This window comes from Phragmites australis, chromosome 2 (genome assembly GCF_958298935.1).
Source record: "Phragmites australis chromosome 2, lpPhrAust1.1, whole genome shotgun sequence".
NCBI lineage: Eukaryota > Viridiplantae > Streptophyta > Magnoliopsida > Poales > Poaceae > Phragmites > Phragmites australis.
In genome coordinates, this window is record NC_084922.1 from 1706286 (window position 1) to 1726454 (window position 20169).

At 46.8% G+C, this 20169-nt stretch overlaps 2 protein-coding genes and 1 pseudogene across 2 annotated transcripts; all 3 read left to right on the forward strand.

Moving 5' to 3' along the window:
• Positions 1-473: 473 nt before the first annotated feature.
• LOC133909752 (RING-H2 finger protein ATL39-like) lies at positions 474-1055 on the forward strand (annotated as a pseudogene).
• A 3234-nt stretch (positions 1056-4289) lies between these two features.
• Positions 4290-4777, forward strand: LOC133909754 (E3 ubiquitin-protein ligase ATL23-like). The gene has a single exon (XM_062352309.1). It carries the CDS (start codon positions 4376-4378, stop codon positions 4775-4777), a length of 402 nt encoding a protein of 133 aa, XP_062208293.1. The 5' UTR covers positions 4290-4375.
• Positions 4778-13624: 8847 nt separating this feature from the next.
• LOC133909755 (RING-H2 finger protein ATL39-like) lies at positions 13625-14514 on the forward strand. Its single transcript, XM_062352310.1, has one exon. The coding sequence runs from the start codon at positions 13850-13852 to the stop codon at positions 14354-14356; it is 507 nt and encodes a 168-aa protein (XP_062208294.1). The 5' UTR covers positions 13625-13849; the 3' UTR covers positions 14357-14514.
• Positions 14515-20169: the final 5655 nt, after the last annotated feature.

Below are 20169 nucleotides of genomic sequence, written 5' to 3' on the forward strand. Positions count from 1 at the left end.
AGCCCAATTGTCGCTCAAGATAGCAACATTTGCAGTTCATCGTCCTTGAATGTTCCATTTCGTTTTAACCCTTTTTCGGTCCTTTCCCACTCGCAAATAAAGAATGCGCGGTATATATCTGTAAGGTATACATAGTTGGTATATGAACACATGGCAAAAGTTACAACGACTCCCGAGGAAAACATGCCGAATTACACAATGAAGTACACCGCAGTCTAATTCTGTCAAGGATCTGCATCTACCAAAATAACCTCGCCTCAATTCTCCCCGCAGGTTGCTCCCATCACCACAAACTAAAACCCCAAACAAAGGAACCCACATACCTATTTATCACAAGCCCTCGCGCGCCTTGATTGTGTCCCCTCGATTGCCAAGCAAATGCGTACCAAAACTGCAGATCTCCTCCATGTTTCTACCATACCGACTAACCACAACCACCTCTTGTTGGAGTCAATCCTGCAATGTCCAATGAGATGCATGGGCAGACCACCGGCTGCCTCCCCGTCGACCAGTCCTGCTTCGCGCTCTCCCTGTTGTCCAACTCGTACCGCAACAACCCGCACGCCTGCTGCTCCACCACCTCCTACCTCGAGGCGCTCGGCATCTCCTTCGCGTCCCTGCTCGTCATCCTCTTCGTCCTCTGCATCATCCGCTGCTACCTCATTCAGCGGACCGGGAACCGGGTCACCGATGACGCCGCGACGCCCAAGAAGCGGTCCGCGGGGCTCGACGAGGTCGCCATCGCCGCGCTTCCCAAGTTCGAGTACTAAGGCACAGGCGACGAGGGCGACCGGTGGGAGTGTGCGATATGCCTCTGCCCCATGGCTGACGGTGAGGTGGCCAGGCAGCTGCCCCGATGCATGCACCTCTTCCACGGGGGGTGCGTTGACATGTGGCTCACGAAGCACACGACGTGCCCCGTGTGCCGGGCCGAGGTGATCAAGCCGACGAACGATGGCAAGTGCGCGGAGAATCCGACCGCCGAGGATGGGCCGGAGACGGAGCGGGAACCGGCGTTGTTGGAGAACGGTGAGAGGGACTTGGAGGCGCAGTAGCAACGTGACAAGCGCGCCAACGGGTGTAAATTATGTGTAGACAAGGTGCCTCATTAGGGAGATGATTTTTGAACCGTTTGATTGCACGGCCCCTATTTTTTTGAAAAAGAAAAACGAAGAAAAAGATGATCGTTTGAATTTGGTACGGGCACTTGATTTAGCTTAAAAACTAGCATTGCCTATATAGGACCAACTCAAAATTTGATGGTTTTCAGTAAATTTTGAACCGTAAGGTCAAATCTCACCCAGTCACCCTCTATCCTGACACTATTTCACATCCCTCACATTTCCACCCCACCCTAAAGTTAGAGTCAGGGGAGGAGCAAGAAACTAATCGTGCATAGACCGAGCTAGATTGATATAATCTTGGCAATGCCTTTTGTATTTTGAAAACTTTTATACTCAAAAACTATATAGGGCCTACTCTAATTTTAAGGTTAGGAATTAGGACCTAATGAACCCAAAATTGTAAAATGAGTTGTAGGGACGCATGTGCCATAATTTAGGAGCAAATCAAACGGTAAGACGATAAAGCTGAAAATCTCAAAATGGGTTCGGGCTGGAACTTTTTTTTTTTTGGCTGCCAACTTGATGCCAAGCCCGGATCATAGCAGTCACGGGCCTGCCCGTGCAGGATAAAATCGAACCAGGCCCATGCTGGGTTCGGGCCATTTTCGTGCAGGGCTTTTTTTCTCAGGTCTAGCTGCGAGCTTTCTGGGCTGGTGGGTGCTACCGTGGGAGTGGCTACGGGCTGGGTCAATCTGGTGAGGGAGTTTACACTTCACACTACAAAAACTTGTTTGGTGTTGGCCTTGGTCGCCATTAAAGACGTCTAAATGGGCGGTGTCTATTGGACCGGGTCGAGGCACGGTACTGTAGGCACGGTCCAGGCACGGCACGGCCCGATTATCGACGGGCCGGGTCGGCACGGCATGACGCCACGGGCCGTGCCTGGGCCGAGCGCGCGGCACGACGGGCCGGCACGGCACGGCCCGGCACGGTCCGGCCCGGCACTATTTTCTATTTTTTTTAGCTATTTTTTATATTTTTATCTATTTTCTATATATTTTTAATGTATTTTTTATTTTTTAATATTTTTTATCTATTTCGGCCCGTCGAGCCGATCGGGCCGTCAGGCCGAAATCATGCCCGGACCGGCCCGGCCCGGCTCGGCACGGTCACCGACGGGCCATGCCGTGGGCCGAGGGGAAGGCACGCGGGCCGGCACGGCACGACCCGTTACGGTAGATGGACCGTGCCGAGTCGGGCCCGTGCCGGGCCGGCACGAACGGCCCATTTGGCCATGTTTAGTCGTCATCATTTCCCGTAGATTTTTTTAAATAATATTATTTTAATGAAAAATTGCATAAATATTACCTAGAATTGGCTAATTGCAAAGATACGTGCCAGTTGGAAAGCCGACTAGGGTGTTATCGGCACTCTATATATTGACTAGCATATGTGGCACCAACGTGGAGGCAGGCAGTGTGCCTGTCGGCGTCGACAAAGCCTGTCGCACTACCAATTGCCGACATATCCATTTCTTCTAGACTTGGCAGCCAAACTTCCTTGTCGGGGGTTAGAAGACCAACAAGCATGTCAGCTAATCCAGATCCGAGAGGCTTGTCAGCTAATCACCTGTCAACTTGCAAACTACTGCTATGACGAACTAACTTGTAAAAGATTATGTAACCATCCAAATAATTCAGCCCGCTGCATCTCTTCCAGAGCACTCAAGCTTGTATCCACATACTAAAAATTGCTCTCAAGTCTATCCCGCTGTCACAATACATAATATAGCTATGATTATAAAAAAAACTCTAAAATCCACTACTGCTAGCATCCTTGATCCAACAACATACTTATTTGTATCAGCTAAATTAACAATAATGAGAAACTATACAAAGATTATGAATTTTAATAAAATCATACAATAATGAGGCCTCCTTCATTATTACCTTGATTTACTATTTGTATATACAATTCTAATAAAATCGTACACTACTTACAATCTCATACATGTGCTAAACTACTAAAACCTAGCCTAATAAAATCCCAAATATACTCTAATTACAATCTTGTACAAAGCGCTACTTCTAGTCTTAATCTATTAAACTAAAAACCCTGAATAGCGCCTAAATCAACCTTCTAGGTTAAATGTATTAAGCCTACCCTAATCTACCTTCTATTTCTAATGCATTTAACCTAATTTCTATTTCTAATCAAAATACTCTAATTCATAAAAAATAGAGTATATTGAAGGTAAAAAATTACCTTCACTACATGTCGTCGCCGGCCTCTTTGCCTGGACGCGCCCACCCCCCCCCTCTCTCCTTGCCGCCCGCTCTCTCTCTCTCTCTCATCCTCCCTTAGTCACGTGCCGCTGCTCCCGATAAAGAAAAAGAGAATGAGAGAGAGGTGGCTGTGAAGGGGTATCTAAGGGCCTATCGGCACACGGAGAGCCAATAAGGACCTATCGGCTCTCCAAGAGCCAATAAGGACACGTGACCTCTTCTCGGTCGCGGAAGGGCTAAGAAGTGCTACGCACACGTTGACAACCTACGTGGCTCCGACAGGGTGTGCTGTCTACAACTTGTTGGCACACCGCGAGCCAACAAGAGCTAGTTAGCAATTCGACTGTCCATACCACCCTAATCGGCAATGAGAGTGCCAACTGACGAATACTCTTGTAATGAACCAATTTTGAGTAATGTTGTTGTAATTTTCTATGAAAATAATACTATTAATAAAAAATTCTTTCCTGTACATGCACTAGTTTTGCGAGGACAAGACAGCTGAGTCGAGATCGAGCTCATAGCTCGGTAGGAGCTTGTAGTTCGATGGTGAGGAGCCATTGTGCTCGCCTAACCCCACCTAAGTTCTAGCCTTAGGATTGATCCGAGTGTCGCATTGAAAATTTATTCTCCAAAAATAAATCTCTAGCCTTGTATATATGGAACCACAATAGAACTGTGATGTGCCGTCGCCTATCTATGGAAGCCTATGTGACTTTGTTGATTTTCTTAGCGATACGTGGAGATGTTAATTAGTGTGCGTGTATAATGTGTGATGTGTTGAGGATTAAAAAAAAGACTCTGAGTCCAAAACCACTGCAGCGGCGCTTGCTGAATGGGGCAAAACCGCGAGCCCCGGGAATCAGCAGCGCCCAAATCATGTGCGATTTCAGTTTGCCGCTGACCCAGTGCGCTGTCAGCTCATCAGCTTAATCTACTCTTCTACCCTTTTGCACACCCAGAGCACGAGACGTGCCTAAGAACTTGCGAGTGCAAATTAACATCGCCTCCGGCCCTCCACGCGCAATGCCGACCACAGCCGTGGACGTCGAAGTGGGAGCGGCCGTCGTCATCGAGTACGACAGCGTGGCCCTCGAGCTCGCTGCGCTCTCCGTCGCGGTCGTCTTCCTGCGCTACGCCGCGATGCTCTACGCGAACCACCTCCTCGCCACCCTAAGCGTGAGCGACGTTCCTGCCGACGGCCGGGCCTCGGGCCTCGACGGCGCAACCATCGAGCGGCTGCCCTGTTTCGTGAGCCGCGGGGGCGCTGCCACGGCGGAGGAGTGCGCTGTGTGCCTGAGCACCGTGGAGCAAGGCGAGACGGTGCGGGCGCTCCCCTGCTGCACGCACGCGTTCCACGCGTGGTGCGTTGACGCGTGGCTGCGCCTGCGCGCGACGTGCCCTGTGTGCCGTGCGACGTGCCGGTGAGACCGACGAGGCGGGCACTTGCACACGGCGCGGTGAGCGGGTGCTCGCGGTTTCGGCTCAAGTCGTCGTCGTTCCGATTCGAGCGCGAGTACAACACCGTGAGATTTGTTGTGTTCTTTCAGTAGCACTAGCTCTTTAACTATACTTTCGCAGACTGTTTCTTTTTCGTATTTAGATTGTTGATTTATTTGTACCTTCTCCGATCCTAACTATAAATCCGTTAGCGTATAAGATACGGTCTCTGTTGGCACAAGAAAATATCTTACACAAATAAATACGACGAGAGCTTAGAAGATTTAAATTTGGAGAAGGAGTGCAGAGGAAGTAATACCGATAATACCAATGTGTTTATCATCAAAAGATTTGTCTCTAGTCTGATGACAATAAATCTATATTTATAGTGCCATTCAGGATGTAAGTATACGAATATATCTTTACTGAGATAGCGATGCAAGTTACCACTATACTACAATGACTTAGAACTAGTCGAATTACGTAGCCTAAGTTTAGACAGAATATATTTATCCATAATAAAAGATATTATCTACTATAGTAAATATAGTGGTGTAAGTGATCCAGACGGTGCGATACTTGACCGGTCGTCAATTGTGGCACGACGCTGCACTGTCCTAAATGTCAGGATGACCTCTACTTGCACTGGGATGTCAGGATGGCCACCACTTACATCAGCATTAAATATCGATCACTTTCTTGCATGCGGAGGATGGTTCGTAGGCCTACTCTAGCTGATTTTTCTCTAAGATTTGATGATCCACTCCCAAAGCTTCGAAGAGCTTATCTAGGCTCTGGAGGACTAGGGCTCTAGAAAGTTAAGGCTCAGAGAGACTAGGGGCTCTGAAGAGCTCTGAAGCCTGGAGACCCGAGATGCCTTCGAGATATGAGATTCACATGCACAGGCCAACAGAGCCAAGGGTGTCAGGGGTCTATAAAGACGGCCCTTAACAATTCATTTTGAAGACCAACAAGTTCCCCAGTCTCGAGAGGCAGTGGTCGGGGGTGTTTATGGTCTTCGAAAGTCGGACTTCCCGCTGAGGATTCAAAGCCTAAGGGTTTCAGAGGAGCTCTTGATAGCGACCCTTTAATAATATCTACAGACTGAGATATTTCACTCCAATAGTCTCCAATACAACACCTTGATTAATAATATATATAATCTTAAATAGAAATTATTATATATTATGAATGTAATTTTTATGATGAATCTAGTAACATTAACTTTATATTGCTATTCTATCTGATTTTTTAGCTATTGACAATCACAGCTTAAAAAATGTAAGTTAGAACAAATGTAAACGGCTTATATTTGAGATTGGAGGGAGTAAGAATCAGTAAGCTTTCAGTTTGTTGATAAAGAAGGTTTAGCATGAAGACATGCTCACATGCACCCCGGGATTTTGAATGACCTGAATTTTATGTATATTTGTCGGGTGACTTTCGGTATTTTTTATGGTATTAACCGAGTCAAGTCAACCATTCAGTCTCGCCGAGAAAAAGAAACATGCAACCATTCAAACGCAACTCGTAACAAATTCAGTTCCAGCTCGGCAGAGAGCTCTTGAAATGGGCTGTATACACGGGAAGGCCGAAAATGCCGAAGCCCAATTAACTGAGCCGCTTTCAGCCTGGACAAGAGACTGCAGTACTGTACAACTTTCAGCATGCGCCGCCAATCGCAGCATGTCATGCAGCTCTGATGTGACGTGCTCCAACAAGATGAAAGCTTGCTGCGCGCAGCACTCCGACGAACCTACGCGGTAATGGCGGATCCGGAAACTGGGGGCCGGGATGCGCAGAACCCATCGTTTCTCTTGGAGAAAATAGAGACCTTTTGAGCGTAAAGAAAATAGGAGAAAAAATGCGGCGGCAGTTTGGGATCTCGACTCACCCTTTTCCAGGTCGAATCGTTGCGACTTTTTTTTAGTCTTTTTAAAACTAATATTTCAATAATAACTCGTCGGCATCAAAATTTTTAGGAACTGATCAGCGTTTTGCGTGACTCCACGCGGCAGCCAACAGTATTTTCACGGATGAACAGTGTTTTCAGCGGTTGCAATTATTTTCTTTACGTTTTCTCTATTTAAGTAGTGGGGTTGCCATCCTCTAAAATTTATGAAACTTTTTCTGTATGTCCTATAATTCATGATGAATCCATTTTAAAAGAATTTACCTTAATACCTGTCGAAGGATGAACTCCTGTCGCAGGGATCTCGAGAGACCTCTTTTTTAAAGATTCGGCTGGAGATGATCCTGAACGAGCTTGTCTGGGAAATAGACGGGAGCGGAAATAAATGCAGTGGTTGGTGGTGGAAGATGATCGTTCTAGTGCAAGAAAGATGGGTGCACCGGGGTTTAGACAGATTCGGGCCGTACGGAGGCGTAACACCCTACTCCTGTGTGAGTGCTATATCTTTTCTTGAAGGGAATTCTTCAAGGATGTATCTGGTTACAGGGGTGAGCTGTCTACAGAGAGCTTGAGACTCTCGTGTTCTGACTTGGCTCGAGCTTGTTTGTGATGTTCTTCGTCTTTTGATCTGAGCTTCGGGGTCTTTTTTTTATGTGTTCTCCATCCTTTCATTTTATAGGTGCGCTGACCTCGACTTATCCTGAATGGGAAAGAGGGGGCGCGAGTGCCAAGGCGCCACGGAGAAAGGCGTCATCATTCCGTCTTGGCGAAGTGACAGAGGCGGTGGAAAAATGCGGCGTGCATCCGACCATCCGTCACCGTAGATGTCCTCCGGCGCTATTAAGAGGGCCCACCGGGCAGCCACAGAGGTGCCCGGTGCGCCCACCCTGTCTTGTTCTTCTGCCGGGGCAGGGTGGCAGGCAGAGCGCTTCGATTTTGGCAACGTTATCCCGAGGCACCCGGGTGAAACGGGACGGGACCCGTGCATTTAAGGATGTCAGGCCGCGCGTGCCTATTAAATGCGGCATTGGGCCTTTGACTGGCTGACACCCCGACGATGGGACCCTTCGGGTCGTCAGACGATCTTGCGCGATCCTTCGGGGAACCGAGTCCTCGGGGGCTGCCACGTGCAGCCCCGAGCACTCTCTCCCGAGTACTTCGGTGAGACCTTCGGGGAACCGAGTCCTCGGGGGCTACCACGTGCAGCCCCGAGCACTCTCTCCCGAGCACTTCGGTGATACCTTCGGGGAACCGAGTCCTCGGGGGCTGCCACGTGCAGTCCCGAGCACTCTCTCCCAAGCAATTGGCTGTTTGTATCATCGGGGGATTACAGTACTCGGGGGTAGGCGAGGACCCTTCCGAGTACTTCCTTCCCGGTACTTGGACTCTACGGGTCATCGGGGAACTGGGGTGCTCGGGAACCAGAGGCGGCGGCCCTGAGCACCTTCTCCCGGGACTTAGCTTATTCTTATCTTGCAGGGTGGACCTCGCGGGATGGTGACGCGTGGCGGATGACCGGCCCGGTCTCGGGACTCAGGGACCCCTGGTTCCTGATACACCGACAATACCCCATCTAGGATTCAAAATAAAAAAACTCTAAAAATGGTTACTTTTAGAAATTCTAGTATTTTTTAAGGCCTCAAATAAATTCTCAAAAATCTGAGAAAATTCACTAATATTCCTATCATGTGGCGTAATAATTTCTAAAATTATTTTCAACCCTAGGTTACTTGGTAAAAAAGTGAATTCCTTTGCAATACTCCATTTATATGCATTTTTATCATTTAATACTATTTAGCTTTGTAAACACCCTATAAATAATTAGCAATTATATTTGATTTTCCTCAAAAAATTTTGAGCGCTTAATGGAACATGTATAGGTCCTATTTGCAAACATGCACATCCAATAGAGTCATAGAATTTGAATTATTCAATTTCGAATGTTGGTATATGTTACAATTTGTTCTATAACAATAATACTTAGGTGACTTGTGGAGCCAAAAAGAATTTTCATTTGCGGTCTAAACCATACCAAATTTATTGTATGGATAGTTCAGAATATGTTTTAGCCGAACCATACACATGATTTTTAGGAAGACTAATAAACTTTAAATTGCGCATGTTCAAATATGGCTAAGTGCTATGGCTACCCACAGCCTTTGAGACTACAGGGTGAATTAAACATTTTGAAACATACATTTAAATTAGGAAATAATTTCCAATTTTGTTGAAAGTAGGCAATTGATAGCATTAATGTTCTTAGGTTTAAGCCATGAGATATGTTCATCAAGAATCTATACACAATTTAGGTTACATTGAATGAAACAGTGGTAACTATTATCCATGAGTAGTTTAACTGTGGATTGGAATGAGCCATCCGATGGTGATTACACGACAGAGCTTTTAGCATGAAATGACAACACATCTGTCGTGACAAGATTATCCGAATATATTCTGGATGACAAACCAGAAAAGTTCCATAGACTTGATTTTGTACTATTGGATCAAGAGGTATCCATAAACATTAGGTACTTTAGAAAAAAAAAGAGTATACATCATTTATAATAATTTTCTATGCAAATGTATATGGAAATGCAATGGAAGCTCAAGTACCACAACGCCATGTAGATCAATTCAAGCCATACCTTAGACAAAGAGTTGTATATTTCATAAAGTTTCTCCAAGTGTTCCCAGCTAAGAATAATTATCGAGCAGTTGACCACATATACATGATAAAATTCACAGGTCACACTGAGGTAATTGAATTCTATGGTGCTTCTCCAACGTTCCCCAAGTATGCATATACTCTAGCATCCTTTGATACATTAAGGATCAGAATTGATTACACTAGAGACATGTTAGGTAACTATATATTCATTTATATATTGCATCTACCATTCATAATATACATTTTATCTATTGTAATACCATCATATAACTTTAATAAAATAACATATAATCTAACATTATACAGACACAATAGGACAAGGGGTCTCTATTGAACCTGCTACAACAACTTATGTCAAAGGTATTAAGAAGACAATACGACACCTCTACATTTCGGATGGCATGTATAACTACATAAAATAACTTATTGTAATTTATATACCAATCTTTACTCTTTTTTATTTATTCTTTCTCTTTAGTCTACTTATTTAAAGTTTATTAGTCTTCTAAAAATCATGTGTGTGGTTCGGCTAAAACATATTCTGAACTATCTATACAATAAATTTGGTATGGTTTAGACCGCAAATGACAATTCTTTTTGGCTCCACAAGTCACCTAAGTATTATTGTTATAGAAGAAATTGTAACATATACCAACATTCAAAATTGAATAATTCAAATTCTACGACTCTATTGGATGTGCATGTTTGCAAATAGGACGTGTACATGTTGCATTAAGCGCTGGCAAAATTTTGAGGAAAATTAAATATAATTGCTAATTATTTAGATGGCGTTTACAAGGCTAAATAGTATGAAATGATAAAAATTCATATAAACGGAGCATTGCAAAGAAACTCACTTTTTCACTAAGTAACCTAGGGTTGGAAATAATTTTAGAAATTATTACGCCATATGATAGGAATATTAGTGAATTTTTTTCTCAGATTTTTGTTAATTTATTTGAGGACTTAAAAAATACTAGAATTTCTAAAAGTAACTAGTTTTGAGTTTTTTTATTTTAAAATCTAGATGGGGTATTGAGGTGAATCCTTTTAAAATAGATTCATCATGAATTATAGGGCATAAAAAAACGTTTCAGGAATTTTAAAGTACGGCAATCGTACTGTTCAAATAGAGAAAGCGGGAAGGCAGAATTGAAACCGCAGAAAACACTGTTCATCCGGAAACACTGTTCATCCGCGAAACTACTGTTCAACCGAGTAACGCCAACCAATTTGGTAATACTGTTCATCCAGAAAAACACTGTTCATTCAAAAACTGTTTATCCGAGTAACACCGACCAATTTAGTATGACTCAAGCTACAACGTCGAACCTACGTGTAAAGACGTCGGGATTTCTGTCAGCGTGGGCATTTTAGTTACGTTAATGAATATGGCGTGACTACGTTGGAGAGTCATGTCAGACACTTTGGTGTGATAAAATAGTTTAGTTTTTGAAAATTTAGGTTTCGACGGGCTGTTATTAAAATATTAGTTTTAAAAAAACTAAAATAAAAAAAGTCAATCGTTGCGGCTTGCAAAAGATAGTCGAGAGCTTTTCTTGTACCGGCCTTTAGTTTTGGTTTGTGGTTTATATTAACTGAAAGGGAATTTAGGAGTAATGGTATTCCTGTGGGCAGAGACCAGCGTCAAATAATGTTGGTGCAGCATCTGGATCTTGAGAACCAGCAGAAAAGAATACCACAGCATTTGTTGGTTCATTTGCTTCTATAAGCCCCACCTTTTTTGTTTCCTTCTCTTTGGTTTTTGGGTGAACTCCAGCAGTGAACTCCTGCAAAGTTTCTGGGAAAAAGCATACTAAATTCCGCAGCACGGGGCATGAAGCTATCATGGGAGTGAAGAACACACATCAGCATCTGAACTCGAGCTGTAAGCTGCTCGTCCGCTCTGTGCAACCTGCCAAGTCTTCGCGCGGGCCTTCGTCCCTTCCTGCGCGATCAGTGTAAATCCGACCACACTAATAGATCTGCACCGTTGCTCTCCTCACCTTCAGAGTCACTTCACAGAGACACAGATAGCTACGGCCTACGTGTCGTTGATGGTGCCTTTTGCGGGTCATCAGGTGCTGTACCTAACAGCTAGCTTCCTCCGCAACAGTCACTGTCCATTTTGCAGTACACAGCTAAACATTTTTTAGATAAAGGAATTCTTTTATTCCGGTCTTCTACCTAAGGCATGCACTAAACCATCTATTATTAGTTTAGCCTCTGGGCTTAACAGGAAAGGAAAAAAAAGGACAACAAATGTCACACAATTTAACAGTTTCATCGTGAATGAAATGTAAAAGTTAAGGACAAATCCTATTAGTAAATGTTTTCAGTACGTGAGGCATTAGACGGTGCGCACCATGTCAATTGGCAAAATCTCCTTGGAAGCAACCCTGGACACTTTACTAATTCTGTGTGCTGGTAAAAAAGCATGCCTCACTTTGTCCACCCGAATATTGCAGACGGCCGGCCCAGTTCGACCCTAACCGATTAGTGGCGCAACAAACTGTCCCATCATAACACCCGCATACAATGCACCTAATTATTGTTTTATGACCACCAAGTCCTAAATTACCACTGTAATCAAACCGATCAACTTATCGTGATCGTTACCTAAAAAAAATCGTGATCAAACCTCGTTGACATGCAAGAGCTCAGCGCCAAATTCTGACACGAAAACTTTCAAACAAACTCCGGCTCGCAAAGTGCTTTCCGAGTTAACATGATGACGACGCACTAACCAAGCGAAGGGTAGTGAACAGTTGAACACATATATATCACGCAGCCTAGATGTCGGGCAACCTAAGGAGCGGACTTATCGTGAATGAACGTACGAGAAATGGGCACTCATCGCCACGACGATACAGATACTCGTTGCGTTACACACGAATGATCGAACACACGGCGTAATTCAAAGTGATAGGTATACTGCAAACAAGGTAAAAAATTTGAGAATTAACTGGCTCGTATAATTATCCTACTTTAGAGAGATGTTAGACAGATGTGTTTACACCTTGTATTCACACCGATTTAATATTCATATTAGTCATGTATTCTCACCCGTGTTTATATTAATGTAGTATTCACATTAGTCTTGATTCTCATTAGTCGTAGCTGGCTATATATATATATGTGTAATCTCTTGTAAATTATAAAATCAATCAATCAGCCGTGTCAATTATCACTGCCAACATAGTATCAGAGGGTTTTATTCCTCAATCGAGCTATTAAATCGCTTCCACCACGCCGCCCCTTGTGAGATCAATTCTCATGATCTCCACTGGGGACTACGCAACCCGTTGTTTAGTGTTCGTGTCGCCGATCCAAATACCAGCTACCACTAATTAGAGTTTTCCCCCGTCATCTTCAGATTGAGTTTTTTCTATTTTTTTTTATCATAGATCGGTTTGCGTTGTCCTGCCGATCCGTTGACGATCCTGTGCTTTGGACTTCACCGTCTTGGCTTCGACCTCTCCGGCGCCTCCTCCTCCGATGGTTTCGTGGTTGGACGCGACGCGCTCTTCGACATGGCCCTCATCTGCGGCCTTTCAAGTGCACCGTCCGTCGTTGTCATCACGCCGGATCATCGTCGCCGGCTCGTCGTCCGCAAGCACAAGCCCATCACACCATCGAGAATGAGTCTGTCGCTACATCGCCCATCATGGCTGCAGCGTCGGTGCTCGTGGCCACGTCATCATCATCGGGGTCCTGAATCTCCAAACAGTGATTCTAGCTCATACTACTTGTTCTCATCACCACGCCAGCTATCGCTCCGAGTCAGTGCCTTCCTCCAATATTGGTGGACTTCTTGCATGTCGCATATATCTTCCACCAATGGTAATCTTCGAGAGAGAGCAGGCAGAATTTGCACATGAGGCCATAACGCACCGAGAGAACGTTACACGATCAGCAATCACTGTAGCGCCTGGCCCAGTGCAGTGGAGCTCTTTATCGTGCGTTTCCTCTCTCTGCCCCTCAGTGGCTCCGCTTCTCCCTTTTTCACCCGTGTCGTCGTCGTGGGCGTCCGAAACAAACAAACCAACCAACGCCCCCCCAGTCACCGCGAGGCGCGAGCCAACATCCCGACGCCGGCCGATGGGCGATGACGATCGCGCGCCGGCGGGGCCCTGAAATATCTCGCTCGCTCCCTCCCTCCCTCACGTCTGACTGACGTCTCCCGCCGGGCCCAAGACCATCTTTATATATTGCCTCGGCGCCCCTGTGCCCAGCAAACGCGACCTCTCAAGCAACAAAAGAGAGGCCACCAAAGCCAAGCAAAGGAAACGCCTCCGCTAACTCCGCCCACAGGTTCGCGTGCACTGCACGTCTGCACCCGGCATTCCAATCTCCGATCCTAACCCCGTCGCCTACTAGGGGAGTGAGCAGCCCACAGCGGCTTCTGCTGCTTCCGGCGCCGAGGAGCCAAGGAGCTACTCCAGCTTGCAAGTTGGTGCAGAAGTTGCGTTTTATTAACATGAGCTCGCCCAACGCGTGGCTGTTGTCGGACAATTCCAGGTACAGCACCCGCATGCGGCTGCTGTTCATGGGTCTCTCCTTCGGCATCGGCATCCTCACCTTCCTCCTCTACCTCGCGCTCTGGTACGTCTGCAGCTGCTGCCGGCGCCAGAGGGGCGCGGGTGGCGTGCCGGTGTCCGCAGCGGGCCAGGGCATGAGCGCGGCCGCGATCGCCGCGCTCCCGACGTTCGCGTACGAGGGCGCCGAGCCGGCGGCGGCAGCGGCAGCGACGGACTGCGCGGTGTGCCTCGGGCAGGTGGAGCCCGGCGAGAAGGTGCAGCGGCTGCCCAAGTGCGCGCACTTGTTCCACGCCGAGTGCGTCGACGCCTGGCTGCGCGCGCACTCCACGTGCCCCATGTGCCGAGCCGCCGTCGGCCCGGCCGCCGCCGCCACCGCCAAGAAGACCGGCGCCACCGAGACCATCACCCCGGTGCCAGCACCGGCAGAAGCGTTGCCACCTGTGTAGCGTCGCGTGTCCGGACCACCGCGTGGGAAAGCTTGAGCACATGCATGATTGGCGACTAGCTACACTGCTACAGTAGTGACAGTACTAGGGTGTAACCTAACCTAGGATATAGAGGTTTAAATTAATCATATTGATTTATTTGGTTCATGCGTACTTGTACAGCGATATATATATATATATATATATATATATATGACGTCAACTCTTGCTGCTGGCTAGCTCCTACACCTCCGATCGAGCTGAGCTGAGTTGTTTCCATTTTTTGATTGAATGAACGATGAATCAAGCAAGCAAGCGAACTGTACTGCATACCGCAACATCCTGCCGAGGCCAGCTCCTCTCATTCCTTTTGTCCCGTTCCGGCCACTTTAGCTGCCAGGAACAAGCGGTGGTTCTGTTGCACGGTTCCGTCCCGCTGCCAGCTCTCGGTCTCCGCGCGTATCAGAAGCACACGCCGAGGAGAGGCCGAGCCGACTCGCGCGGTGTCGCGTTCCATCCATCCATTGGCAGCGAGTGCGAAACCGCGTGCTCTCGGCCGGCCGGCTGCTCCAACCTTGTACTTGGAGTCGGTTTTCTCCTCGATCGATTCTTTTTCCACTCCGAAAGGCAAAACGGAATCGAGCACTCGACTTTGTTCGCCCTTTCTCACTCGTTTTTCTGCCCCAGTCCAATTATTCGTTTCTTGCGTATATTTTGCTCCTAAATCCTGTCGGCTATTGATTCACAGAGATCACCTTTTGTGACAGTTCTCTACGAATGGCTACTAGCTACTTTGTGAGTGCTCTGTTGGGTGTGAAGTCGTATGAACCGATGGAATCACCCGGAACTCGCATGCCGACCGTCCCATTTCCATATCTTCGCAAAGCGACCGATGGACCGACGCTTTTCTCGCTCCCATGGATCGGTTCCGTTTTGTATTGCTTCCCGCGGCTTTAGGCATCTCATCCAGCTGTGCGTAACTGCGTATTGCGTATTGCCCGCTGTGGGGAAGCTAAGCATTTTTATGATTATCTCGTGCCGATGCGGCGATGCCACTGAGCTCTCCGTCAATCGGCCGGATACGTTCATACGTTGGAAGGTGGTAGCTAGGTACGTATGTACAGATTGGAGTTGCACGCAGCTCAGCAAGGGCGTACGTGTGTAGTACACCGATCGACAACTTGGTCTAGATCGATAGTTCTTTTCTGCTAACGGTGTGAACATATCCAAAGGTTGCACGGATCATATCGGTCGTACTTGCAATCGCGAATGGGGCATCGGATCGAACTGTGGCCGTGTGTTGCGCGCGGTTTCTTGATTCGCCGGGATGAGTGCATGCAGACGCAAGAACCAAGCTTGCCGCGGGACGCTTCCAGCCGTAGATTGGTTGGAGGGCATGAGATGATCGATGAGACATCACTCATCACTCATCAGAACACTGGAACCGAGTTGTGCTTGCGAGCTAGCTTGCGTAGGACAAAAGGGAGGGGAAAGAACTGAATGCCGCTTGCTTTGCAATGTGCGGCGCCTTCTTTATTTTCTAGGTACGTTGATCATCTAGCCTAAACAAAAGCTTGGGCAGGGTCTACACCTATGGCCTTCATCCACCTTTTTTTTCTCCCTCTATTTATTTCGTGAAAAAGAACTCAACTGTATATGCCACTTTCTGTTTGAGCCTTGAGATGCATGGGGCTTGCATGTTGAAGGTGAGCACAGTGGCTAGCTTTTGGGAACATAAGTACTGAGCACTGCAACTTGAGGACGGTATGGCCGGATCATATGGTGACGGATTCGTATCCTCTGTGCCTATGTTTGTTCCAACCGTGTGCCTTTTTCTTACAAAACTGAACTTTATCAATATATAGTTTTTTTTAACGAACCAGCTGACTATTATATCAAAAGGAAGAGGGTCAAAACCCAGACCGGCACAAAACCAAATTTACAAGGGGTAAAAAAAAGGCCTTGGCCGGAGACAAAAGTTCTGGGCATGTGAAGGAAAACCTGTTTCTGTTTTCTTGTTTTCTTTGTTATCATGCCTGTTATCATCCGGAACAGATAACCGGGTTTCCTTCGCAGACCTGTTAAGACAACTAAGCTAAAATGCAACTATAAGCAATACTAGCGATTAGATCTTCATTCGATGGTCAATATCATCGACTGAGAATTCATCTGTTTTCAGTCACCTGAAATTTAGCATCTCACTTTTTCTAGGGAGGCCGATTCTAATTCTGGTTGCGACAGCTAGTGCTCGACGGATAATTTTCCAGGGGCCTCAAAATAGTATGCCGAGACTAAAATGGGCTGGGCCTGAAAGCTAGGCCTGAGTTCCCTACCCAAGTCGTTGTTGGGCTCTGACTTCTGCTGCAGTATCTGACAGCTGGGCTTATTGCATTTCGTGCAGAAACAAGGCGGCCTAGTGTCGAAAACCTTCCCTAAAAAAAGAAAAGAAAAACCATGTGTCGGAAACCTTCATGGGGATCAAATCAAACAGCAGGACCATCATCGAAGGTCCCTATCACTTCCTATGATTGCGCAGACAGTGACAACATGTGTGCAAGCTTCCCACCGTCCCTACCCAAGAATAGAAGTTGCCTTACAGGGGAAAAAGGACCACAAAATATGGTGGCAGAGCTTACGCAAAAGCATCTACCTCACAGGGGAAGCAAATACATATCCATGAGGTAGCAGGTAAAAGCTCTGCCAGAATTACTCACCACGCTGAAGCGTTATATATATATATATATATATATATATATATATATATATATATATATATATATATATATATATATATATATATATATATATATATATATGTTACATTACTAGTTAATTGGCACTAGGCACTGAAAGATCAGTTTCACATTTTTCACTTTACGGTCATGAACTACTTCAACTAAAACGTGTGCTGAGCTCATGCAGTGCGTACTCGCGCAAGCAATGGCGCGTGATTAACCTGTGTGTATCAAATCATGAGCGTATCCGTGTGCAAACGACGGGATCACGAGAGATCGATCCAGGCAGGTTGAGATCTGAACCGCACCTGCCGGCGTTGCCCTGGACGGGGAAGGTGACGCAGGACATGCGCGAAAGATGTCGCGGCGCGTGGCCACACAGCGTGCATGCATGCATGCATACGCGCGCGATGAGGAATCGAAGGTAGCAGCGAGCTGAGCTAGCTGTGGATCGCGGTGGAGTCAGCCGATCTCGGTGAATCTTTCTCGAAGCTCCAACTGCGCAGCCCATCTTTTCGGGTGGTCCTGTGTGCCGTGACTCACCCTCTATCCACCGGCTAAATCGCCCCACTACCCACCGGAGAAGGACGGCCATGCTCCACCTAAACTTGCCGCAAAGCTCAAGATAACACCGGCATGGGCCGGCGAGGGGACCGTCCGGCGCATCCGTGAGAGTGAGACCCGTTCCATCGCCGCCCGTTGATCGGATGGATGGTCCAGATAGAGTTTGGTTTGGAATTGCGGATGATGGACCATGGCAAGAAACTCTCTCTCTCTTCTTCTTCTTCTTCTAATGGTTGCTCCTGAGGTGGACACGAGAAAGATATGGTTGTTAGATATACGATGGCGCGGGAGACTGAGGTGCCATCTCCAAAAGATGGAGCTAGTCTTTCCTCGCTGAATCAATAATATTGCTTGCATCGTACTGAAACTCATCTTACAAGGGTACCATTAAGCTCCATTTGGATTGGTTTTATCTTCTTTGCCATGGCACTATATATGACCTCATTTTCTTTTCACTTTGGAACCTCTCTGACTCGGACCATATGTAGGGTTGCTGGATCGATCTCGGTAACTGGTATGACATGTATGGATAACAACATGGCGCCTACTGTGATCGATCCTGATCTAGTTCGTTCATGTTAACATCCCGACAATATCTTAACCGATGTGTGTCTCATGAAAAAGACTTGTTGCTGTGAGCTGGACTCATGCTTCTCTGTCTGAACTTATATGAGGTTGAGCTATTCAGATTCTCTGTTGCTAGTTGAAATCAACACCATCAGATTAAGTGTGCTATAACTTCTATGAGCTATATATACTATACATACATAGGCGTGTGAGCTGTCCAATTGTAATTGGATGGCTGACGCAACGGCAACATATTACTAGACACTTGAAACAACTCCTAGCTTAGATGAATATATCATGGGAAAAGGAGAGGACCTTTATGTCATCATCGTGGAACTACATGAACCATATATGAGTGTCTCATGAGCTTGCCTTCAAAGGCTTGTACATGCCATATCGATCTCACCATTGCTTAAGGCACTAGCCTACGATTGTGACAGAAATAACTACTTGTCCAGGTACACACAAGTCTCGCAAATGCATTATGCATCTCGAGCGAATGAAACAACCTACGTATTGAAGTCGAACAATGCCACAGAGAACAAGGTTTGCTCCTATATAGCCAAATCCCCTACTTGCTACACTTCCAGCACATCAGTTCTGCTCCTATTCGAGGGTTTCAGCACTGAGCCACTACTATACCGACCCACATGCATCACCACTAGGTTCAGAGAACAAGGTCGCAGGCCCAGCACACGTAACAGAGCGAAGCAAGTTGCATGCACACAGATCGACATACATGATACATGTCTCGTGCCAAGCAAGCAGCTCCAGCAAATTAAACATCGGTCCCATCGTTCGGCTGTCCATTATTTGTGCTCAGTCATCTCGCAAATCCCCCTGATAAATAAGGTAGGTCGCTCACATGCACCTCGTGCAGCGAATGGATGGATTCAAGGATCCTCTGAACGGAGCACTGCAAGTGGCCGCGAGAGAGCCTAAAAGAGGGGGCAGAAAGGAGCTGAGCGCGTTGCCAATCCGAGCGGGATGCCTGAAACGAGGCGCTGAGAAAGCTTTGGGGAGATCAGGACGAGATCGTGTTGGGAGAGCGTCCAAATCGGAGGAGATTGCATGCCGAGGATTTGAAGAACTGTGAAAGCTCTGGGCTGGGCCTGCAAGATGAGCTGCCCGTTGTCTAGGCTCACTGAAATGTTTTGGTCGGCTCCCATCTCACTCGCCAAATGAGGGAGCTAGACCGGTTGGGTCTATAATTGTGCTCTCTATATAGAAACCTTGTCGGGCACACCAGGGGACCAGACTGGGCGTTCTCATTTTCGAGGACCCTCCCGGGGTGAGTTGACTAGCACCATGAGTATTGGACAAGTCAATTCAAGTTTGACTCCTCCTTTCTATAAAATTATCGGAAGGGACGTCTCCCCCTCGGAACAATGAACATACTATGTAGCATACATTTTGCTCCCCTGGTTCTTTTGTGTATGTGGAGGAATTTTGCTGATAGAAATTAGTCCTTTCTATTTTGATTCCAGATGATCTACTGTCAAGACAATGGTTTATGTTGTATGTACTTTTCTAGTTTCAGGACATTTTCGCTTGTAGCACATATCATGGCAGAACATACATAGTAAGTTGTCGTTTACGCTTTACAGTGGATCATTTGAAAAGGAAATGAGCCTCCCTCCCGACTCGACCAGAGGTGGAGGGACGTGGCTCCAACCTCCCTGACCTCAACCCCCCTCAGGCCTCAGCTCCTCGTCGCTTGCTGCCGCCACCTAGAGGCGGTGCACGCCCGAGGAGGGGCAGTGGTGCTGGTGTAGCTCTCCGGAGTGGCTGGAGTGGCACTCAATGAGCCTGTGGTTAAGGAGGTGGATGGACTGCATGGATGGATGGCACCCTAGCGAGCCCGTGGTCAAGGAGCTGGCATTGTTTGCATAGATATGCATGAAGACATCGCTCTGGGTGACGGTGATGACGGCGTCCTGGCGTGTCATCCTGGGACAAACGGTGGGC

Coding starts and splice junctions, on each gene's coding strand:
- LOC133909755 (XM_062352310.1), top strand. CDS start 13,850: ATGAGCTCGCCCAACGCGTGGCTGTTGTCGGACAATTCCAGGTACAGC.
- LOC133909754 (XM_062352309.1), top strand. CDS start 4,376: ATGCCGACCACAGCCGTGGACGTCGAAGTGGGAGCGGCCGTCGTCATC.